Below are 23,023 nucleotides of genomic sequence, written 5' to 3'. Positions count from 1 at the left end.
ATTTACTTTTCACCAGTGGCGTAGCAAACGACAATATTAAAGGATTTGATCGTAAGCTTCACTTAATCTTAAGTAAAAAAATTGAATAATTTTTCTAAAAACAAGTACAATACACCTTTTAAATAACTCTAATATCATAGTTAAATTTCGGATTTTTATTGAAAACAAACTATCGTAACTTTGTTTTTCTTTATTTGTGAGGGGCCCAACAACCTGCCTGAATATAAGATAAAGCCAAATAATTAAAGTTAGCAGCAATAATCAATCAACGAGTTTTCTTCGTTAAATTAATTATTTTGTTTCTACCTTGTAATATAAATAGAAAACTAATGGTGAAAGTAGTACTATGCTTTAGCTTTGCTTTAAAATAGAAATACAGAAGATTTGTAGCATACTTCATTAATTTAAAGTGAAACGGTTTAAGGCACCAGTGAACACATTCTTATTGGTTTAGTCGAAAAAACAGAGATAGGCAGATAAAGATTGCTTTTAGCCCCTTCTAAGCTAGAAAAAAAGCGATTCTCAAGCTGAACGGTTCATTTTTATAACAAGAAAATAACTGTAACAATAAGCATAGGACTGTTAATATTTTTTTGGGGGGTTCTCTATTCTTAAGTACACGGGATACCGCCAAACTGCAATAGTTCCAAGAATTAATATATTCAAAATGTAAAGTGGTATCGCATACACAGGCACTTTATGTAAAAAGCCATTTGATGTATAAACTACTTTTCGATTATGTGAGATTTTTTCGATTATTTATTTAATAAAATATTAGCGCCTTCGGTAAAAAAGTACATGTTGTACATTATTAAAAAAGTAATCAATTCAGCTTCAGAATGTTTTTTCAAACTCAGAATGGAACAAAACGATCCTTATCAGTCCAGGATTTTTACATGAGTAAAACAGAGAAAATAATGAAAGCCAAGAACTCGATGTTTTTTAAAAAAGGAAAGTAATATTATCTTCAATATTTTGGAGTTTTTTTCCTAATGTTTTTAACATAAAAATTTACACAGAACTATCCCTGCTTTGTAATAGTATCAGCAGTAGAGTAGTAATGAGTTACCTAATTAGTGGTTGTAGTAGCAGTAATGATAATAATAAAAAAACATTTAAATTTAATGTTGACTTAAAACATAATTTTCTATTTTTAAGAAAAATAGCCGCATTTTCCAGTTCGGTTAACAGCAAATAAATTTTGAGGTACAAATATTTCTCGCACCATTACAACAAAAACTATGTATATCCTTCCATATTAATTACAACCAATCAATCATTAATTAACAAGCTACCTAGTCGCTGCTTGCGTCCGAATCGCTTTCCTCTTCTGCATTCTGCAGCCATTCGACGAAATTTTTCATTTGATCCACAAACATCATCTTACCCTTTACGTTGTAATCTTGCTTATACCATTTTAAAATTACTTGCTCTGAAATAACGTCAGTTTTATAAAACAACATTATGATCTTTTGGAAGGCTCGCATAAACGTCATGTTTGAATAACAATAGTCTTGAATCTTGAGCAACAAATTCAATTCGGAACGGGCATTTTGGGTAAATGCTGAGAATAAGTTTGTATACTGTTTCAAATGGCGAACGGCTTGGTCAGTAACTAGTTCCTTAAATCAAAATATTATTAATACAATACATACTGACAATAGACATAAAACAAGAACTTACTTCCTTTTTATTCCACTCTGGAACTGACATAACAGTAGACCATATTATGCAGACAATCTCGTGTTCTTGAATTGTTTCGCGATTGGAAAATTCCTTAATTTCTGTAATGGTATCTTTTAACGATTTTCCCTCTTGAAGACTTTCACTCAATAGTATTTGCAACTCTTTCTTTGCCTGTTGCTGATGTTGATCATTGTATAATTTCAAAATGTCTTCCAGTTCGTTTTCCATGAATGCATTACGGAAATACATTTGCGACTGTTTCGTATCAGGCACAAAGCTCATCAAGTGCGTTTCGATGTTGGCTTTTTTTATTGCAGAATAGAGAGAATTTACTCCCTTTTCTTGTCGCCACCACTTGAATATTTCTATCAGAAAATCGAGTGCCACATGTTCTTTAACCAGATGAGAATTATTTAACACCAACACCGAGTTGAACGGGATGCTGCCGTTTGAAATCCACAACGACACCATCACAGATAACTTTTTCCTCTCAGGAGGACTAAAGTACTTTACAAACAATAAAATTTTTCGAATTTCATCCTTGAAAAAAAAAACAACAAATAAATAATCATTGAACAGTCAACCTCCAATTATAATAAAGAAATGATATAACAATTAATCAAACTAGTAATTGAGTTGTCTGATACTTGATGAAAGTTTATATCCATTTAACAAGAAACAGAAGTATAAGCCTTCCAACAAAAAATTAACCCGGCAATAAGTACCAAAAATTGTTTCATCAAGGCTTTTGCCCACTGCAATCTATGCCAATTACTAATCTATTTTTGAACTAGCAGTTATGTATCTTAAATAATAAATAAATATTGCTTAATAAAGATTAATGTTTTTGAAGTTACAAGTTCAAGTTTTTGTTGTTTTAATTTTATGTTATTAGATGCCCAACTGAACCTGGCAACTAGTTTGCCTCTGAAAGATGTATTCAGGTGTAATAAATAAATGTATGCTATTGGTGGTGGTTAAAATAAAAAAAATATTAAAATAAATTAAACCTCACATTTTTTTTTATTATTCACTATAATTTCGATACACTGCAGCTATGCAGCTTTTTCAATACAATATACAATTTGTCACTTGAAAAAGTTACAGTATAGAGAAATTATAGTCGTGAATAATCAAAAAAATAATCAATAAATCAACATCATTTATTTGAAACAGGTAGCTCTTTGAATATATGATTATTTAAATTAATAATCTTAAGCATAAGCTCATAATTAAAGTATAGCAAAAGTGGTTAGATATATGGTTATAAAAAACAAAATGAAACTGTTTCATCTATCTTCATGCAGGGTTGGGTTTGATATCATACAATTCTTAATTGTAGATAATTTTTTTTTTAAATCATGAATATTTTCTGATGTAACTAAACAAGAAAAGAATAAAAGCACTACTCACTTGAAAAATTTTCTCCAAGTATTTATATCGACGCATAAGTTTTATGACGACTTGCTCCCAACTTTTCATAACTTCTAAGTTTATGTCATCTGGAACATTGAAGATGCAAACATCGGTCTTGTATGGAGGATCTCCTTCTTGAGATATTGCACCTCCAGGAACTACAAGTGTATAAGTTAAATGTGACTAACAAGAATTCAAATGACAACTTACCCAAAATCCCACCAGCAATAAGTATGTCAAACAGACATTCTCCATATCGACGGTAATCAAGTTTGTTGCCTGCACCGTCTAAATATCGTGAAATATTTTCAAAATCATTACCACATTTGTCGAGCCCAGTAATTATTGCATCCCTAAATCCAAAGGGATCATACTTCTCTTTTTCATCTATAAAAACAAAAAAATGTAGTTCTACCTACCAGAAGACATCCTCGTAATAAATAAGTAAAATATGGAATATAAAAGTATACACATATTAAAAGTCGACCACACAGATTATTTTTTATGATTTTTGGAATATACTTCAAAATCAATAAAACAAAAAAACACAGACTAATGTAATTTTTTAAATAGCACTATCTACCTACTTGTTTAAAAAAAATGAAGAATCAATATAATTTACCTCTTTTTCTGGTCTTTATACGCTGACCGGATAAAACTGGCTTCTCTACTTTTTGACTCATACAAAAATTTCTGAAACAAATTTAATTTTGGGTGAATTGGAATGACAATACAAAAAATATGAAACAGTTACCACGTTTATTCAGTATCTCGAGATATTGTTATGGAAAACATTTTTTTTTGTTTTTTTAGCTTTTTCACAGTAAGAACTTTAAAAAAAAGGAACTATATTAACATTGTAATATGGGACTAAACAAACGAAACACTTGCTTACAAATCTATTTTTCGAAGCTTTGTTTGTAATAATCAAATACATTAACTTTTTCCAATATTACGAAAGCTAGCAAAGTACCACAAAGGCAAGGCCATATTTGACTTGTACTTTTTTATTTATTACAATTATTTCAAAATCAATTCCAAACGAACATAGCCAAATACACCAAATCAAAGTCGGTTACCAAAAAAATTATAAATTTGTTTTTTTTTTAAGTTAGTTTAATACAATTATAGGTATGGCCTGCGTTGTTTGCATATATCTTCTTAAGACGACGAATTTTTGTTTCCACTATTGTAAATAAATTATGTAAAGGCAAACATAAACCCACCAACTTATTTTACATTTAAAACAAAAGAACTCTATTACAAATGGTATAACTACTGATGTAGGTTTATCATTACATTTTCCTGATTCATTTATACGTTGTACGTTTCGTGACTGATAAATAGCATGTGTTTGAAAAGACTAAAAAGCAGTCTTGTATTTTATCTTTCCGATATCTATACCTTACCAAAAAATAAAATAAATGCTTACTTACATATTGACTTTTAAAACAAGAAGCACTTTATCCTTTAAGCGTTAATATTAAAATGCAAAAACTTGAAAGATTTGTCAGTAAGAACTTACGAACTGTTAAGCTACCATTAGAAGGCAGAAACCGGAATCGATATTGAATATAAGGCGGGAATTTCAATAAACGTACCTTCTAATTTTATAAATGATCACGCAGTAATTTAGTGAAAAAAAAATAATACATATATTACTGTCCGCCGATGTCAGTTATTTTTGATTCACTTTAAAAATAACTTAATTAAAATAAAATAATTTCATTTGTTTTTAATAAAGTAANAAAGTAATTTATTTATTATAATACTTTTAATTTTATGAGTTTTAAAGTGACATCCATCATGTATCACATATACTAGTTTCGAGTTCTGTAGGCTGCAACCATAGTCCTAATTATCTTTATAGTTGCAACATGTCTATGGTTGCAACTTTTTATCTATGGTTGTAATAATGGATTTAGAAGACTATAGATAAGAGTCTAATCTTTATATGTAAGAAAATGTGAAAACCGTCGGGAAAATTTCAAAATATATTGCGATCGTTATGAATTTAAGGTCAACGTCTTGATACATACTTTTCATACGCCATTAGGAGTCCCATTATTTCCTGGGACTTTACTCATTACATGCAAAGATTAGACTCCTTATCTATAGTTTTCATATCTATGATCAGTGATTATGATTAACTATGGAGTCTGATAGTGTCTTACGGACAGCATATCTAATAAATTGTCAATTTAAATTGTAATTTTAAGATTTCAATTATTTCGAATCGAATTGATTAATTTCAGTGCTTATAATTTTTCATGAAAATGGAAGAAAATCAAATAAAACACAATGTCTCTCCCGAGTGATACCGTTAAGTGACCATGTTCAATAAAATTTATATGTACAATTCTAACCTATTCGTTATTAAATGAGGTTTTATATAGAATCACAAGTAATTAGTGTAGAAACTTTCCAATGGCGGGTAATTTTTGGCAAAGTTCACACCAGTATGAGTTTTGTTTATTTTATAAAGCTAATTTATTTATTTATTGTGAATAATTTTCAGTCAGCAGTGGCTACTGGACAAGCAAGATTTAATACGAGAAAGACAGTATGACCTCTCTGTATTATCAGAGGAAGAATATCAGAAAATATTTATCTTCTTTGCAAGTGGTATGATTTTTTATGTACTTTCACCTTTGAAAACTAAGCAATAGGTTTATTGATTAAGTTATTTTATATCTTACTTTGGTAACATAGTTTATTTCTAGTAATTCAGAGTTTAGGGGAACAGTTAAAATTAAGACAGCAAGTAATTGCTACAGCAACTGTATACTTCAAAAGATTTTATGCTAAGAACTCATTGAAATGTATTGATCCCCTTCTGTTAGCACCAACTTGTATATTTTTAGCATCAAAAGTAGAAGAATTTGGTGTTATTTCTAATTCTAGGTTGTTAACAACTTGTCAGACAGTCAGTAAGTAAATAAATCATGATATGATGTTCAGATTCTGAACATATTTTTTTCTAGTAAAAAACAAATTTGCATATGCATATAATCAAGAATTCCCATACAGAACTAATCACATATTGGAATGTGAATTTTATTTATTGGAAAATTTGGACTGTTGTTTAATTGTGTATCAACCTTATCGTCCTTTGCTGCAAATGGTTCAAGATCTGGGTCACGAAGAACAACTTTTAACTTTAGCCTGGAGAATCGTTAATGATTCACTACGTACTGATGTTTGCCTGCTTTACCCACCTTATCAAATAGCTATTGGTTGCCTGCAAATTGCTTGCGTTATTTTACAAAAGGATCATAAGTCATGGTTTGCAGAACTTAATGTAGATATTGAAAAAATACAAGAAATAGCACGGTGCATTATAAATTTATATGAATTATGGAAACAATACGACGAAAAAAAGGAGATTCAGGGGTTATTAAATAAAATGCCAAAACCAAAACCCGCTCCTCAACGGTAGAGGAGGCTACTGAAACGTCTTCACCATTTCTAGCTTCTATTTTCTTCTTTTCTGTTATTATTGAAGAAAATTTCTTTAAAAAAAAACAGTTATTTGTATTTTAGTTTTGAACAAGATTTAAAGTACGATTGTGTTTAATTGAAAAACAAAAATATACTTCAATGCAAATAAGACAAAAAGAGAAAAAGTAAGATATATATTACTTTATTGTAGATACATCTATTTTTATTTATCCATATCCACTGAAACATTTCTCGATTAAAAAACTATATTTCACAAAAAAGTCGATTTCGTTTCGTAAAACCAATAACTATAAAAGAGAAAAAAAAAAAACATGATGATTTTATTTATTTTTGTACTGAATTCAGTTCTTGTGCCGAATTCTTAACACTTGTTAACTGTTTCACTTTTTGAAGTAGAACAGTTCATGTTGATATTAACTGAAAACAAATTACAAATCATAATGCTTAATGAAATTTATACAAACAGGAAAATTAATAGGAGGACCTACCGATTTAACTGTACTTTTTATAAAATCTTTCTTGTGTGAAAGATCAAAGTTGGGATAATTCGCGTAAACCTGCTTACAAACGGTCTTCATCGTTATTTCTTCAAGATTAGCACCATCAAGTATTTCTTTTACGCACGTCTTTATTTCTTCATCCTTAAAAAAAAAAGATAAATTCAGAAACGATTTTATCTCCAGAATAAACTGACCGTCGGAGGCTGAAGACTTTTTGCTTTTTTCTTAATAAGCGGTTCGTCTTCCGATGAGCTGACATCATTGTTTTTGGCATCAGTTTCATCACCATCTTCTTCTTCTTTTGTTTGTTTTTTCATAAGAAGCTTTTTTTTGTCATTAGCTGGTCTTCCCCGCTTCAATGGCGCTCTCTTCTTTGTGCTGCTTACAATTTTTTTATTTTTCTTACGTTTTTTCGGTTCTTCCTACAAATATTGTTAGAATATTTCTATACTTTACAAATTAATATATTTTTTATTATCAAATAAATAAATATCACATACAAATCTCATAGTTGGTAGTAGAACATTTACAAAATATCGATAAAAAGAACACTAGGACAGGTTTTTCAGAATAACCACCTAGATTTAAATAACATTTTTGTTTATTAAGAAAAGATGTTTATAAAAAAAACGATTCATTTATGTCTCTTTCAGTGTTAATCCGGGAAATGTATTGATGAGTAAATTACGGTCAGGATAGGCCAATACATTATTGATTAACGTGAGCAAGTCATTGATAAATTTAAAATACAGATCCGCATTTTGAAAAGTTCTTCTTGAATAAAAAAATTTTTACTTTATTTTTTAATATTGTTCAATGAGTTTACTTACGTCACTTTCTTCCAAAGATGATTCGCTAACATCACTAACGTCTTCAGAAGAACCCCTTTTCCCTGATTTGCCTGTTCTTAAAACTTCTTCACTCTCGTCTGATGGCTGAAATTCCTCATCACTCCCACTTGAACTATCGTCCTTTAAATTTACTCTTTTTCCCTTTCCCCTTTTATTTCTGAATGAATGCCTCTCATCTGCTGAGCCTGAATCATGGGAAGAATATCCTAGAATTATTAAGGGTATTATACATATATATATATATATACATGTAAACAATTTAAATGACAGTTATATTTGTATGTACCTCTATTGCTAGCTTTGACAGCTGCAGATCTTCTTGGTCTACCTCCTCCTGGTACTTTACCAATATCCTGAGGCTCCATAAGGAAGATGATTATTCTTTCAGATACTTCATCTTTTGTACCCTTTTTTTCCAAGTCTAGCATTTCACAAATACTTTTAAGTTGTTTCAAGTCAAATTTTTGGATCCATGTCAGCTTTTTTTTATATTCTTCAGAGTCTTTTTCAAAATCAAAACCATTAAATCTTTTTATGTTCGCTTTAGTTTTGGTTGTTTTTCCTTGACATTTATAAAGCAATCTGTGTAAAACTTTAAGATCGTCATTTTTAAAACGAGAAATTGATGCGTCAATTCTTGGAATTTCTCCCAACGGTATGCCTGAACCCTCCGGAATCTCTAACTTTGAAAGCTAGAAACACAATAATTTTTTAATCCACAAAATTTGTACATTTATTAATAAGCCATACCAGTAATAACAAAAATACAATTTCAAAAAATTTTTAATGTATTTATTTCACAACAATTGCTTTCATCATATAGTGGCTTCTTCAAGTAAAAATTTTAAAAGTACAAAACATTGTTGAAGTACTAGCGAAGGATCGTGGAGTACATTTTTTGAAACTTTTGTTTTTTACCATCTGTATACTTATGTTAGCTTTACTAATTGCTAATCTACTTACTTCCTTTGAGTCATTAAATTCCTCATTAAATCGGTTTACTTTTTTTCTTTCTCTTGTACCTGACACTTCTAATGGTTGATCTAAAAGGGGAATGGATTTCTTCTCCTTATCATCTTCAATCTTATGACATGTATCCTCACTTGACTCATTTGTATCATCACCATCGGACTTGCGTTTTCGAGTCTCACTGTTTTTAGAAGGCTCTTTAACTGTAGATGCTTTTTCAGAATTTTTATCTTCTAATGTATTCAAAGCAATCTCCGTATTCCTGTTACCTGTATTTTCTTTAGATTGGACTGTAGTATCTTGTTCTATTGAACTTTTCACTTCGGATACTTTTTTGAATTCATTAGATTTACCCTGTTACAAATACAAACAAAAAACAGTAATTAAATACTACTTCCCGCCCTTTTTATTTATATGTGCATGCAGCATTATTTAATACGGCCATATTGCTAATTCACAAACAAAAACATGCAACGTAAAAATATAGTTGAACACAACAGGAACAAATAATAGTTATAATAAGAGATTTTACCTCTGCAGTTCCACCTTCGATGTTTTCCTCTTCGCCAGGCATCTTAAAACGTTAGTACAATCATAAAAAATATAGTATTTGTACAAGCAACTTTTTAAAAAAGATATTCACTGTTACTTTATTACCACTTCACCAATACGAATAGGTGTTTATATATTACTTTTTCTATTTTTTCACATATGCAATACTAACACAAAAAATATTTGGAGTACAGTAGCACTACCACGCGTCGTTTACATGCTGAGCAATGTGATTTTATTATTTATTTCGTTTATATTTTGATGTGTTTTTGTATATTTGCTTATCATTATAATTATAAAAATATGGTACTGAAATAATAAGCATACGATTATTATATTACTATAAATTATTATTATGACAAATGAAAGAACACACGGACGCCACCGACCATTGAAAACACTATACCATAGACAACACTATGCTGTAGTATACCCATCGACGTTTACTAATGACGTTTACGACGTTAATGTATGTCTATGACTATATCCATATACCGCCTATACCATAGATTAGAAATTTAGACAGATATATTTCTTTAATCTATGGTGCTATCTGCCACAATATAATTAAATAATAAAAAAAATTAATCATTATTAACATTTTATAAGACTGACATTGTTTCAAATATTATTTATAACTGTATTTGCTCTATTTTACGTTTTTCTTTAAAGGCGTTTTTATTTCTAACATTTATTATGATTTGTTCGTTTCGCAATTTTCCTCTCCTTGTTGTTTTGCGTATCTACGATTTTGTGATGATTTTGTGCCTTTGTCAGTTTATCTATGATCACCACAGATAACATTGTCATTTTGTCGCGTTGTTTTTTCTTATATACCATTGTAATTTTACCGCATGGGTGGTAATTCTACGGTACAGTAAATCTGAAGACATCCTTAAAATTTGAACCCGAAATATCTTCTTGTCGTTAGAAACAAAAAATGCCACCTAAATTTGATCCAAATGAGGTGAAATTCGGTAAGATTGTGATTGAAAACGAAATTGTTTAAGGTTATGGCTGTTCATTTTTGTTACTAGTTTATTTGCGATGCGTTGGTGGTGAAGTCGGCGCTACATCATCTTTAGCTCCAAAAATAGGTCCTTTAGGTTTGGTGAGTATCAAAATTATTTGTTAAAGCCTTCAGTTGTAATACTTGAATTGCAGTCACCTAAAAAGATTGGGGATGACATTGCCAAAGGCACAGCAGATTGGAAAGGTCTTAAAATTACAGTCCAGTTAAGAATTCAGAATCGACAGGCTCAAATTAGTGTTGTACCATCAGCTGCTTCTTTAATAATCAAAGCTCTGAAGGAACCGCCCCGAGATAGAAAAAAACAAAAAAATAGTACGGATCATTTTTATAGTGTTTAATACAATACAACTAAATATTTTACTTCTTTAGTTAAACACTCTGGAAATATAAGTCTTGATGATGTTCTTGCAATTGCCAGACAAATGAGACCAAGATCTATGGCAAGGCAACTATCTGGAACAGTGAAAGAAGTTTTAGGTACTGCACAATCTGTAGGTTGTACAGTTGATGGAAAACTGCCACATGATTTAATAGATGAAATAAATGATGGCACTGTAGAAGTTCCCGAAGAATAAATATAAATAAATACTTTGTTGTATGAGTGAGTATTTGACTTTAGTTACCTTATCCAAAATAAAAAATGAAAGAGAACACAGCACCTTCACAAATTAAGAGCTACCTAATGCTCGGTGTATTTGTTAAATTGGTGTTTATAAGTGGTTTACTGGTTACAATAATGTAATTGTGATCATGTTTGTATTTGAAGAGTAGATTTCATGTTCGTTTTTCATGTGACAGGTGAACATTATTGGTGTCAAAAATTTAAATTGCTGCATTACATTTTTAGAAATTTTTTTTACTAAAATTGAATATCTAAAACTAGTCATAATATATTTTGAAATAAAAATAACTTAACCTTAATTTGAATTAAAGTAGACAATAAGAATAATAAATTAGAAGAATATATAAGTATAAAATGATAAGGTATATATAATAATATCAATAATCCGAAATATCAATCATTATTAAACTTGTTATTTATATGTATGTGTACATATAAACGACGTTTTGTACTGAAAGTATAATTGAGAACAGCAAGTAAGACAAATGAAACTATTTTATGCACTAGAAAATTTTAGATTACAAATTCAGAACTATAACTTTTCATCTAGTCTCCTTCCTGGTCAGCTTCCTCCTCTTCTTCAAATTCGCCTTCCTCTTCAGCCGTCGCGTCTTGGTATTGTTGATATTCCGATACCAAGTCGTTCATGTTGGATTCTGCTTCAGTAAATTCCATTTCATCCATTCCTTCTCCTGTGTACCAATGCAAAAACGCTTTTCTACGAAACATTGCTGTAAACTGTTCGCTAATCCTTTTGAAAAGTTCTTGAATGCATGTTGAATTTCCTATGAAAGTCGACGACATTTTCAGACCTCTCGGAGGAATATCACACACGGCAGTCTTAACATTATTTGGAATCCACTCTACGAAATAGCTACTGTTTTTACTTTGGATGTTGAGCATTTGTTCATCAACTTCCTTCATCGACATTCTGCCTCTGAATATAGCCGCGACAGTTAAGTATCTTCCATGTCTAGGATCGCAAGCTGCCATCATATTTTTTGCGTCAAACATTTGCAAGACGAGCTCGGGAACCGTTAAGGCTCTGTATTGTTGGCTTCCTCGGGAAGTAAGTGGTGCAAATCCAGGCATAAAGAAATGTAATCGAGGAAATGGAACCATATTGACTGCTAATTTGCGCAAATCTGAATTCAATTGACCGGGAAATCGGAGACAGGTGGTTACCCCAGACATAGTTGCAGAAACCAGGTGATTCAGGTCACCATATGTGGGTGTTGTTAGTTTCAAAGTACGAAAGCAAATATCATATAAAGCCTCGTTATCAATACAATACGTTTCATCCGTATTTTCTACCAGTTGATGTACAGACAAAGTGGCATTATACGGTTCGACAACAGTGTCGGACACTTTGGGCGAGGGTACGACCGAAAACGTGTTCATTATCCTGTCTGGATACTCCTCTCGTATTTTTGAAATTAATAACGTACCCAATCCGGATCCAGTCCCTCCTCCTAACGAGTGTGTCAGCTGAAATCCTTGCATACAATCGCATCCTTCCGCTTCTTTGCGAACAACGTCTAGAACAGAATCTAGTAATTCTGCTCCTTCTGTATAATGTCCTTTGGCCCAATTGTTACCGGCTCCACTCTGACCAAACACAAAATTGTCTGGCCTAAATATTTGTCCAAAAGGTCCTGACCTAACGGAGTCCATCGTTCCAGGTTCGAGATCTACGAGTACAGCTCTAGGAACGTATTTCCCTCCTGTGGCTTCATTATAATAAACATTAATTCTTTCCAGTTGTAAATCGGAGTCTCCATGGTATGTTCCTGTCGGATCTATACCATGCTCATCCGAAATTACCTCCCAAAACTAGTTAAAAAATAAAAATTTACACCAGCCATAACTTGAAGTTAACATTAATTTTCGACTCACCTTTGCTCCTATTTGGTTTCCGCATTGTCCTGCTTGAATATGTACAATTTCTCTCATTTTATATAATTTTCGTTATAATTTTATAAAACCAAGTTTAAAAAAATACCGTGTATGTATGTTAGGCGGTTATTTAAACAACCCGTGTATCTAAGGAGAGTTTGTTTTAAATGCTTGGCCTGCTACAAAACCGCGTATTATGTTTCGAAAATTTGAAATTTACACGTCGGGAGCCTATTTTGATTGGTTTGATTTTGATCGTTTGCTAAAAAAAGAAAAATAGGAAACAAGAGAACCTACGCGAAAATGGTTGAGTAAACAAAAACTGTTTATGAACAACTAATTATTAATGTGTAATTTTTTAAAGCGATGACAATGAAATTTTATTTGATTATAAATTTGTTTGCTTTTATCACAACAAGCTTGTCCAAATTAAATGTTCCACGAGTTCTTTTGCCACTTTTTAAAGAGCTTCCGATTACCTTCACTTTGGAATCTACCGACGGAGATTGTTATCGATGGTAGGTTTTTTGTTATTGAAGGTATTATTTTAATCCAATAGTTAAATGTATTGTTATTTTAAGGTGGGTTGCAGAAGAAGACATAGTAGTTATTGAACCTTTCGATTTCGTCAAAGAATTACAATGTTGGAGAAAAGCTATTGTGAAAACGTCACCAAATTGCGCAACTAGAAGTGTAGCTGCCGTTTTGGCCGAAGATATCCGTTCTAAGCAAGTGGTTCGATGTGATGTTATTGTAGATACAATAAGTTCTCTGTCTATCTCAACTACAACGAAGGAGCTTCTTTTAGAGGATGCACCTGAAGCGTTTGAAGTCAGAGCTTCTGATAGTCAAGGTGCTAACGTGAATGAAAAGAATATGATTTTGTGTTCAAATTTTCATTCTTAATTTTAACTGCTTCATAGGAAATTGTTTTACAACTTTGGAAGGAATTCTCTTTGAGTGGACGGTTACTTGTTTGGGTTCGAATAAAGAGGAAATACTATTGAGATTTATTAAATTTAAAGATTCGCCATATAAAACAACTCCTTCAATCACAAAAATGGAGGAGCAGAATCATAGAGGATGTATAGTACTAATGGAAGGAATAAAAACTGGATCTGCTAAAGTAAGTGGCTCGTGCCTCATGAAACCTTGTGAAATATAACTTTTTAGGCATTCGCCAAGTTACCTTATAAGGAGTACAGTCATATAAAATCAGCCGAAGTAACACTAACTGTGAGTGCTAATTTAATTATAGTTCCTTCTCAGGTGCACTCAATGGTTGGTGATGAAATCACTTTTACAATACTGCAGGCATGTTGTCTCAATTTCTATATTTATTTTTTAATTATTTTATTACCATCACAGAAATTTTAAGTTGCTTTTGTTGTGTAATTATTAGTTAAAACGGGGAAATAAAGAGCAGATATCTTTGCCACATACACAATACCATTTGAAAGTGGAGTCGGAAGATTTAGCAACCGCAATAGGGGGAGGTAAAATTATATAATACATATGTAGAAGCGTATGTTGTTGTGTAAATATGTGTATCTTGCAAAAGTGAAACTACTAAAATGTACCTTCCTTTCTCAATATACCTTCCTACAGGTACCATTCTTACATTACGTAAAGGAACAACTAAAGTTGTATTATATGATAGAAATGTAAATATGGATGATTCAAATGTAAAATTACCATCAGCTGAGTTAAATGTCATTGAACCACACAAGATACTCATTACGACATTTCCGCATAGAAGTTCGGCGGTTTTAATTTCTGAAAATGTTGATATAGCGATGGAAGTATATTCTAGGTCACAAAATGACAAACCGTCCTTTATTGACAATTGAAAATTAAATTATAATTGTTTTGGGTTTTCAGGGATAATTATTTAATTCATTTGGGACCAAATGTGCATGCCGTCTTAAAAGTGAACCAAATATTTCACGTTCATGAAATAACTGCGAATGGAACTTGGTTGACGGGGTGGCCAATCAAAGAAGGTAGAAGTCAAATCCATGCTCATTTTAAAGGTACTGAAGGAGCTAAAGTTAAAATCGATTCTACCGCTGATTTAGAAGTGTACCCGAGAATAATTTTGACTCCTTCTGAAGTTGTTTTTCCATGGGATCCGGAAACTCGACCCACGTAAAAAATATGCAACACAAAATCTTTTTTCCATTTTAATAAATTGCACAAAATTATTTATAGCTCTGTAATGCAATTAAAGGCTAGCGGAGGTGACGGACTTTTCCTATGGAGCAGCAGTAACCACACAGTTGGAATGGTATCTCAAACGGGTCTTGTTAGAATACACAATTACGGTTATTTTGAAGTATCCGTTTCTATGCAACGAAATCACTATAATAGACAATATACAAAGTAAATAACTTGACAAGAGCGTCGTCACCCCCTAGAAATTCGAAAACATTGAATCCAACGATACTTCATTACCCGATTTATAATTCCCGGGCAATGCGATACGTCTATTCGTGTGAATTTTGAACGTGACCACGATTCTATGTTTTTCGCGCTGTTAAAGTAAAAAATAAAATCTAATTTTAGCAACAATTTTGCCAAGTTAAACCTAACGTAACTGAACTAGTAATAGTAAACAACTTTACAAGAAACAAAATTCTGTTTTAATATTTTTATTCTTGTACATAAAATTGAATTGCATGTACAATCTTCATCCTGTACTTATCTGGCTGGTGACGCCCTTGTAACTTAATGATAAGTTGTTTCTACAACATTTAAGATTTGTGTGTTCTGTTGTTCAGATTTCATGTTGTTTTTCCATCTCGTCTTGAAATTACCGATTTCATCATGGAAACGGAAATAGGTGCGTCAGTTTACCTTCATGTGGCTTTGTACGCGGATCTACTGTCATCAAGCGAAGATGGTACTTATTCCCAAGTGCCTATTTCTCATTGTCAAGACGTAAACTTCGACGTTGAAGTGTCCAACGATAACTTTATCTACAATCGTTCCGACGTTATACAGCCGGTGGGAATATCGTGTGCTAATGTAGCTCTAGTTGGTTTAAAAAGTGGCTCTAGTAAGATCGTCGTTTCCTGTATAATAGGCGGACGCAAACTAGAAGATAACGTCACACTCATTGCTTTTAATCCGCTATCGCTAGTTTACCCAAAATGTGAAATTGTATTGGCTCTTGGATGTTTTACTGAATTGGTAAAAAAAGACAAAAATTCGATAACCGTCTTCCTTATTCTAATCTTAAACACATCAGATGTTACAAATACAAAAAACTATGGAAATAATTACACAAACTTTATTAAAACACTCGTGATCAAATCGTTTCGGCTAAATATTAATTGCTTTTTAGGTATTCTCCGGTGGTCCGTCGATATTAAAAACTCGTTCAGATTACAAACGTGAAGTGTCGGTAACGAATATTGATGTAATAAAGGCTGTAGATAAAACTAATGCCATTGATAAATTTATTATTGAAGTTACGTGCCGAAAACTTGGAGAAGCTAATGTTACCTTCACAATGGGTAATATGCCTACACTTCCTCATTGTAAATATCGTGCATATTCCAAAACTGTCACGATTGTTTGTGGGCAACCGGAAAAAATTCAACTTCGGCCAGCTTTACAAGTGAATGTTATATTTTTTGTCATTCATGTTTGTAAAAACAAAAACATCTCTTTTTAGGATGAAGATAGTAACCGTTGTCCTCTGAATGTTGATGAAAATCGGGTAATAGCATACAGTGGCAAAGATATTCACGTGGACGTGAATGTTTTTGATGCTCAAGGTAGAATTTTTTTGGACGCTTCCAGTTTACTCTTTCGCTGGGACATACGACCTAAAGATATGGCCAAAATTCACAACCAGAATGGCATTTACAAGAATGATCAAACCAAAACAGGATTAAATTATTTGGATAATAACTACCAACTCATTACGCCATTAAAAAAAAATGGAGAAATGCATCTGATTGCCCATGCCGTCGGTTATAAAAAAGAGGTGTTACGTAAAAGTAAAGCTACCTGCATCAATTGCGATTCTAATAACAGAAAGGTAGTGGGGGAGTTTTTAAAAAAAGCTGCTGCTCAGTTACTGTTAGTTGACCATGCCGTTGTCACTCCAAGCGAAATAAACATCTGTAATAATGCTATGAATAAGAAAGTTATATCAGTAATAGGTGGTTCCGGTTATTTCGAATTCAAATTGAGTGCAAAGGACGTCGCATTGATAAAATACAATAGCGTAACTCGAGAAATCGAAGTGACTCCTAAGAACGATGGAAACACTGAGATAATGGTAACAGATCTTTGTTTGCCTTCGCAATCGCCCATCGTAAACGTTAGAGTTGTCTCCATAGCCATCATAAGGGTTGATATGTCAGAAAAGGTACAGATTGGCAGATGCATTCCGTGTACGGTTAGATTTTATGACGAGACGGATAACTTGCTCTCCCTTAATGATACAGCAGCGATTAATATTGCGATTAATTTGAGCAGGGATATCGTAAAAGTAAAACGACTAGTAATAAAAAATCAAGGAAACGCCCGAAATTCTGGAGAAGCACATTTTATCGTTACAGGTTTCTAATTGATTATTTAAGATTAAATAATAATTTTAATCTTTCTCCGAATGATTAAGGTTTAGAACTCGGATCGGCGAATTTAGCATTTTCCATTAAAAGTGGAGCAAAAGATATAAAAAGTGCGCCAATTGAATTAATGGTATTTCCGCCTCTTAGAATATCACCCAGAAACGCCACCCTTCTTATAGGTTCCACATTTCAGTTTACCTCTAACGGTGGGCCTTTTCCTGATTGTACTATCGAATATAAAATCGATAAACCTCAGATCGCTTGTATGTATATTACTATTTCCTTTAACTACTTGAGAAATTGCACTTGACGTTTCTATTATAAATTCCATTTAATTAGATGTAAACGAATTTGGAGTGGCAAAAGGATTAAAATATGGTATTGCTTCTGTTAGTGCAAGAGCAATCGGAATAAACCCGTCCACCCGCCAAAAGGTTGTATATTCTGAGGTGAGTTTAATATGTACAACACACCTATAAGTTTGCTACTAAAAGAGATGTTACTTTGCTCAAGGATAAAATAATGGTTGAAATAATATCATTAACTGGATTGAAAATAGCTGCTCCACTAACTCGTTTTATATGTGGTTCGACGGTCCCTGTGTGGATCACGGGAGTGCCAGAGAAAATTTCTGCATCAATATTGGCCAACGTAGAGCCGTCGATTCGTTTCGAGTGGGCCGTCGATGATTCCGATATTGTAAAAATTGTCGGAATATTCGAACATCTCGGTATGTGAATACCTAATTATTATTTATACGTTATTAATGTTTAATAAGCTGTTAACTAGTTTCTCTAATTCTAAAAATGAATAATTATTACAGGAATTGTATACGGACAAGAAGATAATATTGCTGTAAGACTGAAAGGTCTAAAAGCGGGAAAAACAATTTTGCGATTGACTGCAGTTGTGAGTGGGTCGGTTTTAAATAAATCAAAACAACAGAGCGTCACGCTGAAGACGCACCTGCATATTGATGTGTTTGAAAAGTTAAGTTTAAATATACCAAACGATGTTAACGGAAAAGAAATATTAATGGCTCCTTTCTCGTCCATTTTACTTCACACTAATATGGACGATATACTCAATATTAAATACAGGTTAATTAATTTAATAACGCAGTGTATAATGCTTCCCAAATTTATTTTGAATTTAGCGTGTCGAATGGTAGAGACCCTCTCACGGAAACTACAGATAAATTAGACGGTGCATCTAAAACCATTATAAAGGTGTCATCTAGTGGAGTAATAGAATCATTTGGGAATACTGGAATAGCCATGGTCGTCATTGAAGCAACTGATCAAGAATATTTAACACAGCAGATGACTTTAGTAGTAGAGGTCCAGACTGCTTACATAAAAAATTACGTTAAAAATTAAAACCTTAACGTTATGTACTTAGGTGAAATCTATTCATTACATGATGCTTAAGGCAGATGCGAAATGGAAAGTGAAACATAGCAAAATGTTAAGCAGTATACCGTTAGGATCTGAATTTATATTACGGACGCATTATTATGACAGCACAGGTTCTAAATTCACCTGTGGAAATTTACAACTCCATGTTCGTAATTCTAGACTAGATTTCGTAAAAGTATCACCGACCTGCTGTAACGATTCTATGTTAGTTTCGACAAGAAGAAAGGGAAATTCGGTTGTTAAGGTTTGGGGCGAAGGGTACCGAAGAACCGCCGACTATATTAAATTGAACGTTAAACAAGCAATAACACCGACACTGGTATTATATATATATATATAACAAATTAAAGTTATTTTTAAAAATAGTAACCAAAATAACCTTTGTCTTTCATAGGACACGTTAACTATTGGCGACATTGTCTGTCTTCAGACTCCTTTAGAACCAAATAAAGGCGATGCAGTGGCGAGATGGAGTGTCAGTAACAAATGTTTACAACTTTTAGACAATAGTAAGGGTATAATACGCGTGGTGACCGCTGCTGCCACGGAAGTTTATTTAACACACGATTTACATCAAGGATCTCCCATTAAAATAGCGATTGAACCACCTAACACAATTCGTACATTAGAAGATACAAAAAAACATGTTACCAACACACCCCTACGAAAGCCATATAGTATTCCTTTATTATTTGGCATTGTAAATCAGCCTGAACGAATTAAAAACACAGTGAGTGGAACTATTAAATATAAACTTTATCTGTTCACTTTTTAATGTATTTTTTTAGCACGATTTGCTCTTTTGTTACAGTTTATGGGCTGGGACTGTAGAAACGATCTCGTACCCTTACTCACAACTTATCCGCATAAGTGTTATCTAAAATTTACAAACGAAAACATTACTGAAAGCGTATACAATGTATTGAAAACTCATCCTAGCTTCGATTCAGATTCAGGTTTAATGTTTCAAATTTCCTTTGGCTATTCATAATAAACATGTAATGTAATAAACATACGTTTTAAATTTCGAATTTTTAAGGTCAATATTTGTGTACTATAATACCTTCAACGTTAAATACTGAAGAAATAAGCATACTCGCCACTAATTTAATTGTTTGGGTAGAGGTGCCCGAGGCACATTTAAAATCAAACCCGATCGAATTACGCTTCTTTCCTGGAATTTTTTTAAACAACGAATTGCTGATAAAGGACAAATATTTCGCTTTCCTTACTATAACCGGATTGCGAGAGGTCTTGGAATATGTTAAGGTAATGATATTAAACTGATAAAAATAAGTAAAGCATATTTGGGTTTAATGTTTTAGGTGGAAGCAAACGATCCTTCAGTTCTTTGTGTTCCCCCTACGTATTATCCGAACGATAATAAGCTGATTTTAAAAATTGAGCTTGTGGACTATCATTGGAAACTTGAAGAACTCGAAGAACCGATGATTTTAAAAGTTATTTCACCTCGAACATCACAACAAATGAAGGTATACTAAAAAAAATTGTTTTTATACAAAATTTAGCATTATTTTGTATTAACTATTAGGTGATTGTCAAAGTAGACAGATCCATTATGCCAATCTGTGGAACGACTGCTCCAGGACTGCTGACGAATTTGTTTGGAAGTAGTGTGGGATTTGTATGCATTTCATCTATAATGGTTTTCTTGATTTCTTTTTATGGTAAATAAATTTACCATTTCTTTTTCATGTTGGTTCATATCTACATATTTTATTTTAGTTTACTCAAATCACATGCAACCAGTCGTCAACGTGAATCTCTCAAGAAGATCACTTTTAACAGAAAGTGAGTGTAATGATCGTATTAAAATTAACGTTAAAAAAGGGCTTATGTGTTATAGTTTTAACAGTTAGACTGATACGTTTTTTCTTTTTCCATTTAATTTAACTAGAGCGTCCATCGATTATTTCAAAAGAAAGTGCAGTATCAGGAGAACCAGCTTCGTTCAAAAGATCTACGACGTTTCCTTTGAATATTCCTGCTAGATATTCTAATAAAATAACTTGTTCGCCTGGATACACGTCCATTTCTAGACAAAGTAATCTACTAGATACTGAAATGTACGGCGAAACTACCAATTCGTTTTCTTCTGGCTCGGGAAGAACAAAACGCTTTATATAAATTGTGTTACAAATTTTTTAAACGGCATATACAACTGCAAAACAGGTGAGATTTATATTTATTTTTAAAAGTACTTCTCATTTTCGTTATAAATTGATATTGAAATGTAACTTATTTAAAAGAAATTTTTAAGTTAAATGTATAACAGTAATGTTATTACAGTATATTATCTATCTGTTAATACAACTGTAAAAGGGTGCAATATTGATCTTTCTAACATCCTATGAAAATAAAGACCTTCAATTTCAGTAATAGAAAACTTTAATTATTTCGTTCTCTCTAATTAATAGATTTATTAACTTATTCATCAATTAAATCTGTTGGTTTAAAATGATTCAATAAATTAATCGTCCATTCTTCTTCAACGCCTTTTGTAAACTCCCTAACAAAGCGGTAATTACAAATTAATATTCTAGTTCGATACTCTGGCAACATTCCCATATTTAGAGGAGGTTCTTCTCCTCTCGCTTTCATTACTGAAAGGCCCCGCAAAGCATGATAAACCATCGTAATTTCTACAAATCTTCGGTTATTGGAATCATCGGAAAATATTATTCCTATCTAAAAATAAGACATATGTTTATATATTGTAAATAAAAGCCCCATTCATTTTTACTAAAGGTAATGTATTATGCTTTTATCTCATAATAATCTTGTATATGCATATTATCAATATTAAATCAGTTAAATAAACACCTTACAACCTTTAATTGCCTTGAACTTTATTTTATATTATCCAAACTAAGGGGTGAAATGGAGGATATAGGAAATTTCTTCTGAATAATTAGTTAACTGGGTACAGATAAAAAGTACAGGAAATCACAAGAAAAAAAAATAATGCAAGTTACCTGATAAGGAAAAGAAAAATATATATCGTCCGACTTAATAGACAGTTCTTCTCTTTGAGCTAATGACATCGTGGAGATAGATTTTTGAAGATTTGTCAATACATCATTTGTTACCAATCCTTTTAAAGACGTATAATCTCCTTCTGCAAGCTTTGATGATACTATCTATAATTTAAGCTTGTATGAATATGACAGTTGATATTTAATATTGCAGATACCTCTACTGCCTGTTTCGACCCCCTAACAAATTCAGAAAGGGTGAATTCTCTATCAAAATAAGGTTTAATAATTAGTGTTGCAAAAATAAAATTGCGTATAGACTTGAAAAACGAAGGCCACACTATTTCTGGGAAATTCATTAAAGTAGCCATTTTCTTTGTCGGGGGGCCACTACTATCGCCGCTACAAAATCGTTTGCAGTTGTTACCAGGCAATTTCAAAATATATGAATTTGAGGTTACATTGTGATAATTATAAACAAACATAGTTTTGTTCGCACTACTGCTATTGAAAAAAATAATCCTTTGAAATAAACAATTTCGAAAATTATTCGTAAAACTGTTTCGTTTTAAAAGAAAATTCATTTTAAAAATAATTATTTCTCATTTATTATGCTGGGCTTCAAATTTAAAGTAAACATAACCTTATTATCTATAATCGATGTTAATCGTTTGGACATAAATTATTTATTATTTAAATTATTACAAATTATTTGTAGAATAGTTTAAAAAAAAATTGATTAATTTGGGCCCTTAACTAATAAACAAACTAATTAAATTTATATTTTACTATCTACAGCTGTTTGAGATATTGTAGTTATATAACCCACCAAACGTAGACGGAAGGATGTTAACATAATTAGTGATTTGCAGTTTTGACTAATCTACAGAATTNACCGGGTCGATATGGCCACTAACAAATACATCTTGTTGCGTGATCGGATCTTGATGATCGAATATCCATACTTGATTATTTTTGTTATTAAACCTAACGTGTTTCTGTTGTTTTGGTAAAACATTACCGCCTTCGTCGATTT

At 32.0% G+C, this 23,023-nt stretch overlaps 7 protein-coding genes across 11 annotated transcripts; 3 read left to right on the top strand and 4 right to left on the bottom strand.

Moving 5' to 3' along the window:
• Nucleotides 1–174: 174 nt before the first annotated feature.
• LOC108742805 (protein krasavietz) lies at nucleotides 175–4,672 on the bottom strand. Its single transcript, XM_018478134.2, has 6 exons — nucleotides 4,539–4,672; nucleotides 3,725–3,795; nucleotides 3,313–3,489; nucleotides 3,100–3,260; nucleotides 1,684–2,226; nucleotides 175–1,622 (listed from the first exon to the last, which is right to left on the bottom strand). Exons 2-6 carry the CDS (start codon nucleotides 3,783–3,785, stop codon nucleotides 1,296–1,298), a joined length of 1,269 nt encoding a protein of 422 aa, XP_018333636.1. The 5' UTR covers nucleotides 3,786–3,795; nucleotides 4,539–4,672; the 3' UTR covers nucleotides 175–1,295.
• Nucleotides 4,673–5,221: 549 nt separating this feature from the next.
• LOC108742792 (cyclin-C) lies at nucleotides 5,222–6,667 on the top strand. 2 transcript variants are annotated; one of them, XM_018478109.1, is made up of 4 exons: nucleotides 5,222–5,561; nucleotides 5,621–5,727; nucleotides 5,967–6,032; nucleotides 6,087–6,667. In XM_018478109.1, the coding sequence occupies exons 1-4, from the start codon at nucleotides 5,530–5,532 to the stop codon at nucleotides 6,539–6,541; spliced, it is 660 nt and encodes a 219-aa protein (XP_018333611.1). In that variant the 5' UTR covers nucleotides 5,222–5,529; the 3' UTR covers nucleotides 6,542–6,667. The 2 variants fall into 2 exon arrangements, with proteins under 2 accessions (XP_018333611.1, XP_018333610.1); XM_018478108.1 differs by having other exon boundaries at nucleotides 5,826–6,032.
• Nucleotides 6,668–6,873: 206 nt separating this feature from the next.
• On the bottom strand, nucleotides 6,874–9,844 carry LOC108742789 (protein DEK). 2 transcript variants are annotated; one of them, XM_018478104.2, is made up of 7 exons: nucleotides 9,417–9,844; nucleotides 8,879–9,238; nucleotides 8,202–8,607; nucleotides 7,895–8,121; nucleotides 7,259–7,486; nucleotides 7,053–7,205; nucleotides 6,874–6,981 (listed from the first exon to the last, which is right to left on the bottom strand). In XM_018478104.2, exons 1-7 carry the CDS (start codon nucleotides 9,456–9,458, stop codon nucleotides 6,967–6,969), a joined length of 1,431 nt encoding a protein of 476 aa, XP_018333606.1. In that variant the 5' UTR covers nucleotides 9,459–9,844; the 3' UTR covers nucleotides 6,874–6,966. The 2 variants fall into 2 exon arrangements, with proteins under 2 accessions (XP_018333606.1, XP_018333607.1); XM_018478105.2 differs by having other exon boundaries at nucleotides 7,895–8,100.
• Nucleotides 9,845–10,223: 379 nt separating this feature from the next.
• On the top strand, nucleotides 10,224–11,070 carry LOC108742794 (60S ribosomal protein L12). The gene is made up of 4 exons (XM_018478111.2): nucleotides 10,224–10,413; nucleotides 10,474–10,547; nucleotides 10,601–10,781; nucleotides 10,839–11,070. The coding sequence occupies exons 1-4, from the start codon at nucleotides 10,377–10,379 to the stop codon at nucleotides 11,042–11,044; spliced, it is 498 nt and encodes a 165-aa protein (XP_018333613.1). The 5' UTR covers nucleotides 10,224–10,376; the 3' UTR covers nucleotides 11,045–11,070.
• A 465-nt stretch (nucleotides 11,071–11,535) lies between these two features.
• Nucleotides 11,536–13,141, bottom strand: LOC108742791 (tubulin beta chain). Its single transcript, XM_018478107.2, has 2 exons — nucleotides 12,988–13,141; nucleotides 11,536–12,924 (listed from the first exon to the last, which is right to left on the bottom strand). The coding sequence occupies exons 1-2, from the start codon at nucleotides 13,042–13,044 to the stop codon at nucleotides 11,638–11,640; spliced, it is 1,344 nt and encodes a 447-aa protein (XP_018333609.1). The 5' UTR covers nucleotides 13,045–13,141; the 3' UTR covers nucleotides 11,536–11,637.
• A 156-nt stretch (nucleotides 13,142–13,297) lies between these two features.
• On the top strand, nucleotides 13,298–21,648 carry LOC108742787 (nuclear pore membrane glycoprotein 210). Of its 3 annotated transcripts, XM_018478102.2 has the most exons (25): nucleotides 13,298–13,505; nucleotides 13,569–13,840; nucleotides 13,911–14,113; nucleotides 14,161–14,301; nucleotides 14,390–14,483; nucleotides 14,596–14,800; nucleotides 14,869–15,135; nucleotides 15,199–15,369; nucleotides 15,768–16,179; nucleotides 16,334–16,609; nucleotides 16,667–17,561; nucleotides 17,621–17,836; nucleotides 17,913–18,022; nucleotides 18,087–18,303; nucleotides 18,397–18,673; nucleotides 18,730–18,913; nucleotides 18,975–19,310; nucleotides 19,386–19,721; nucleotides 19,803–19,947; nucleotides 20,031–20,260; nucleotides 20,317–20,484; nucleotides 20,544–20,679; nucleotides 20,738–20,803; nucleotides 20,910–21,184; nucleotides 21,556–21,648. In XM_018478102.2, the coding sequence occupies exons 1-24, from the start codon at nucleotides 13,354–13,356 to the stop codon at nucleotides 21,137–21,139; spliced, it is 5,739 nt and encodes a 1,912-aa protein (XP_018333604.1). In that variant the 5' UTR covers nucleotides 13,298–13,353; the 3' UTR covers nucleotides 21,140–21,184; nucleotides 21,556–21,648. The 3 variants fall into 3 exon arrangements, 2 of the variants coding, with proteins under 2 accessions (XP_018333604.1, XP_018333605.1); XR_001938720.2 differs by lacking the exons at nucleotides 20,317–20,484; nucleotides 20,544–20,679; nucleotides 20,738–20,803; nucleotides 20,910–21,184; nucleotides 21,556–21,648 and having other exon boundaries at nucleotides 19,780–19,947; nucleotides 20,031–20,123; XM_018478103.2 differs by lacking the exons at nucleotides 20,031–20,260; nucleotides 20,317–20,484; nucleotides 20,544–20,679; ... (1 more) ...; nucleotides 20,910–21,184; nucleotides 21,556–21,648 and having other exon boundaries at nucleotides 19,780–19,973.
• On the bottom strand, nucleotides 21,383–22,676 carry LOC108742793 (m-AAA protease-interacting protein 1, mitochondrial). Its single transcript, XM_018478110.2, has 3 exons — nucleotides 22,206–22,676; nucleotides 21,988–22,152; nucleotides 21,383–21,700 (listed from the first exon to the last, which is right to left on the bottom strand). Exons 1-3 carry the CDS (start codon nucleotides 22,569–22,571, stop codon nucleotides 21,440–21,442), a joined length of 792 nt encoding a protein of 263 aa, XP_018333612.2. The 5' UTR covers nucleotides 22,572–22,676; the 3' UTR covers nucleotides 21,383–21,439.
• Nucleotides 22,677–23,023: the final 347 nt, after the last annotated feature.

Source organism: Agrilus planipennis, unplaced genomic scaffold, assembly GCF_000699045.2.
Source record: "Agrilus planipennis isolate EAB-ADULT unplaced genomic scaffold, Apla_2.0 scaffold40, whole genome shotgun sequence".
Classification (NCBI taxonomy): domain Eukaryota; kingdom Metazoa; phylum Arthropoda; class Insecta; order Coleoptera; family Buprestidae; genus Agrilus; species Agrilus planipennis.
This window is presented reverse-complemented; position numbering and strand designations above follow the sequence as displayed.

What these genes read in the sequence shown, in the direction of transcription:
- LOC108742789 (XM_018478104.2), bottom strand. Translation starts at nt 9,458, where the DNA reads ATGCCTGGCGAAGAGGAAAACATCGAAGGTGGAACTGCAGAG. An exon ending in AATTTAATGACTCAAAGGAA is followed by an intron (nt 8,608 to 8,878) that starts GTAAGTAGATTA and finishes TTGTGTTTCTAG; the next exon opens with CTTTCAAAGTTAGAGATTCC. An exon ending in CATCTTTGGAAGAAAGTGAC is followed by an intron (nt 7,487 to 7,894) that starts GTAAGTAAACTC and finishes CAATATTTGTAG; the next exon opens with GAAGAACCGAAAAAACGTAA.
- LOC108742792 (XM_018478108.1), top strand. Translation starts at nt 5,530, where the DNA reads ATGGCGGGTAATTTTTGGCAAAGTTCACACCA. An exon ending in ATTTATCTTCTTTGCAAGTG is followed by an intron (nt 5,728 to 5,825) that starts GTATGATTTTTT and finishes GTTTATTTCTAG; the next exon opens with TAATTCAGAGTTTAGGGGAA. An exon ending in AACAACTTGTCAGACAGTCA is followed by an intron (nt 6,033 to 6,086) that starts GTAAGTAAATAA and finishes ATTTTTTTCTAG; the next exon opens with TAAAAAACAAATTTGCATAT.
- LOC108742791 (XM_018478107.2), bottom strand. Translation starts at nt 13,044, where the DNA reads ATGAGAGAAATTGTACATATTCAAGCAGGACAATGCGGAAACCAAATA. An exon ending in GAAACCAAATAGGAGCAAAG is followed by an intron (nt 12,925 to 12,987) that starts GTGAGTCGAAAA and finishes TTTTTTAACTAG; the next exon opens with TTTTGGGAGGTAATTTCGGA.
- LOC108742805 (XM_018478134.2), bottom strand. Translation starts at nt 3,785, where the DNA reads ATGAGTCAAAAAGTAGAGAAGCCAGTTTTATCCGGTCAGCGTATAAAG. An exon ending in TATTGCTGGTGGGATTTTGG is followed by an intron (nt 3,261 to 3,312) that starts GTAAGTTGTCAT and finishes ATACACTTGTAG; the next exon opens with TTCCTGGAGGTGCAATATCT. An exon ending in CAGAGTGGAATAAAAAGGAA is followed by an intron (nt 1,623 to 1,683) that starts GTAAGTTCTTGT and finishes TTTTGATTTAAG; the next exon opens with GAACTAGTTACTGACCAAGC.
- LOC108742794 (XM_018478111.2), top strand. Translation starts at nt 10,377, where the DNA reads ATGCCACCTAAATTTGATCCAAATGAGGTGAAATTCG. An exon ending in TCCAAATGAGGTGAAATTCG is followed by an intron (nt 10,414 to 10,473) that starts GTAAGATTGTGA and finishes TTTTGTTACTAG; the next exon opens with TTTATTTGCGATGCGTTGGT. An exon ending in TAGAAAAAAACAAAAAAATA is followed by an intron (nt 10,782 to 10,838) that starts GTACGGATCATT and finishes TTACTTCTTTAG; the next exon opens with TTAAACACTCTGGAAATATA.
- LOC108742787 (XM_018478102.2), top strand. Translation starts at nt 13,354, where the DNA reads ATGACAATGAAATTTTATTTGATTATAAATTTGTTTGCTTTTATCACA. An exon ending in AGCACATTTTATCGTTACAG is followed by an intron (nt 17,562 to 17,620) that starts GTTTCTAATTGA and finishes CGAATGATTAAG; the next exon opens with GTTTAGAACTCGGATCGGCG. An exon ending in AAGATCACTTTTAACAGAAA is followed by an intron (nt 20,804 to 20,909) that starts GTGAGTGTAATG and finishes TAATTTAACTAG; the next exon opens with AGCGTCCATCGATTATTTCA.
- LOC108742793 (XM_018478110.2), bottom strand. Translation starts at nt 22,571, where the DNA reads ATGAATTTTCTTTTAAAACGAAACAGTTTTACGAATAATTTTCGAAAT. An exon ending in GGTCGAAACAGGCAGTAGAG is followed by an intron (nt 22,153 to 22,205) that starts GTATCTGCAATA and finishes CTTAAATTATAG; the next exon opens with ATAGTATCATCAAAGCTTGC. An exon ending in ATTTTTCTTTTCCTTATCAG is followed by an intron (nt 21,701 to 21,987) that starts GTAACTTGCATT and finishes TCTTATTTTTAG; the next exon opens with ATAGGAATAATATTTTCCGA.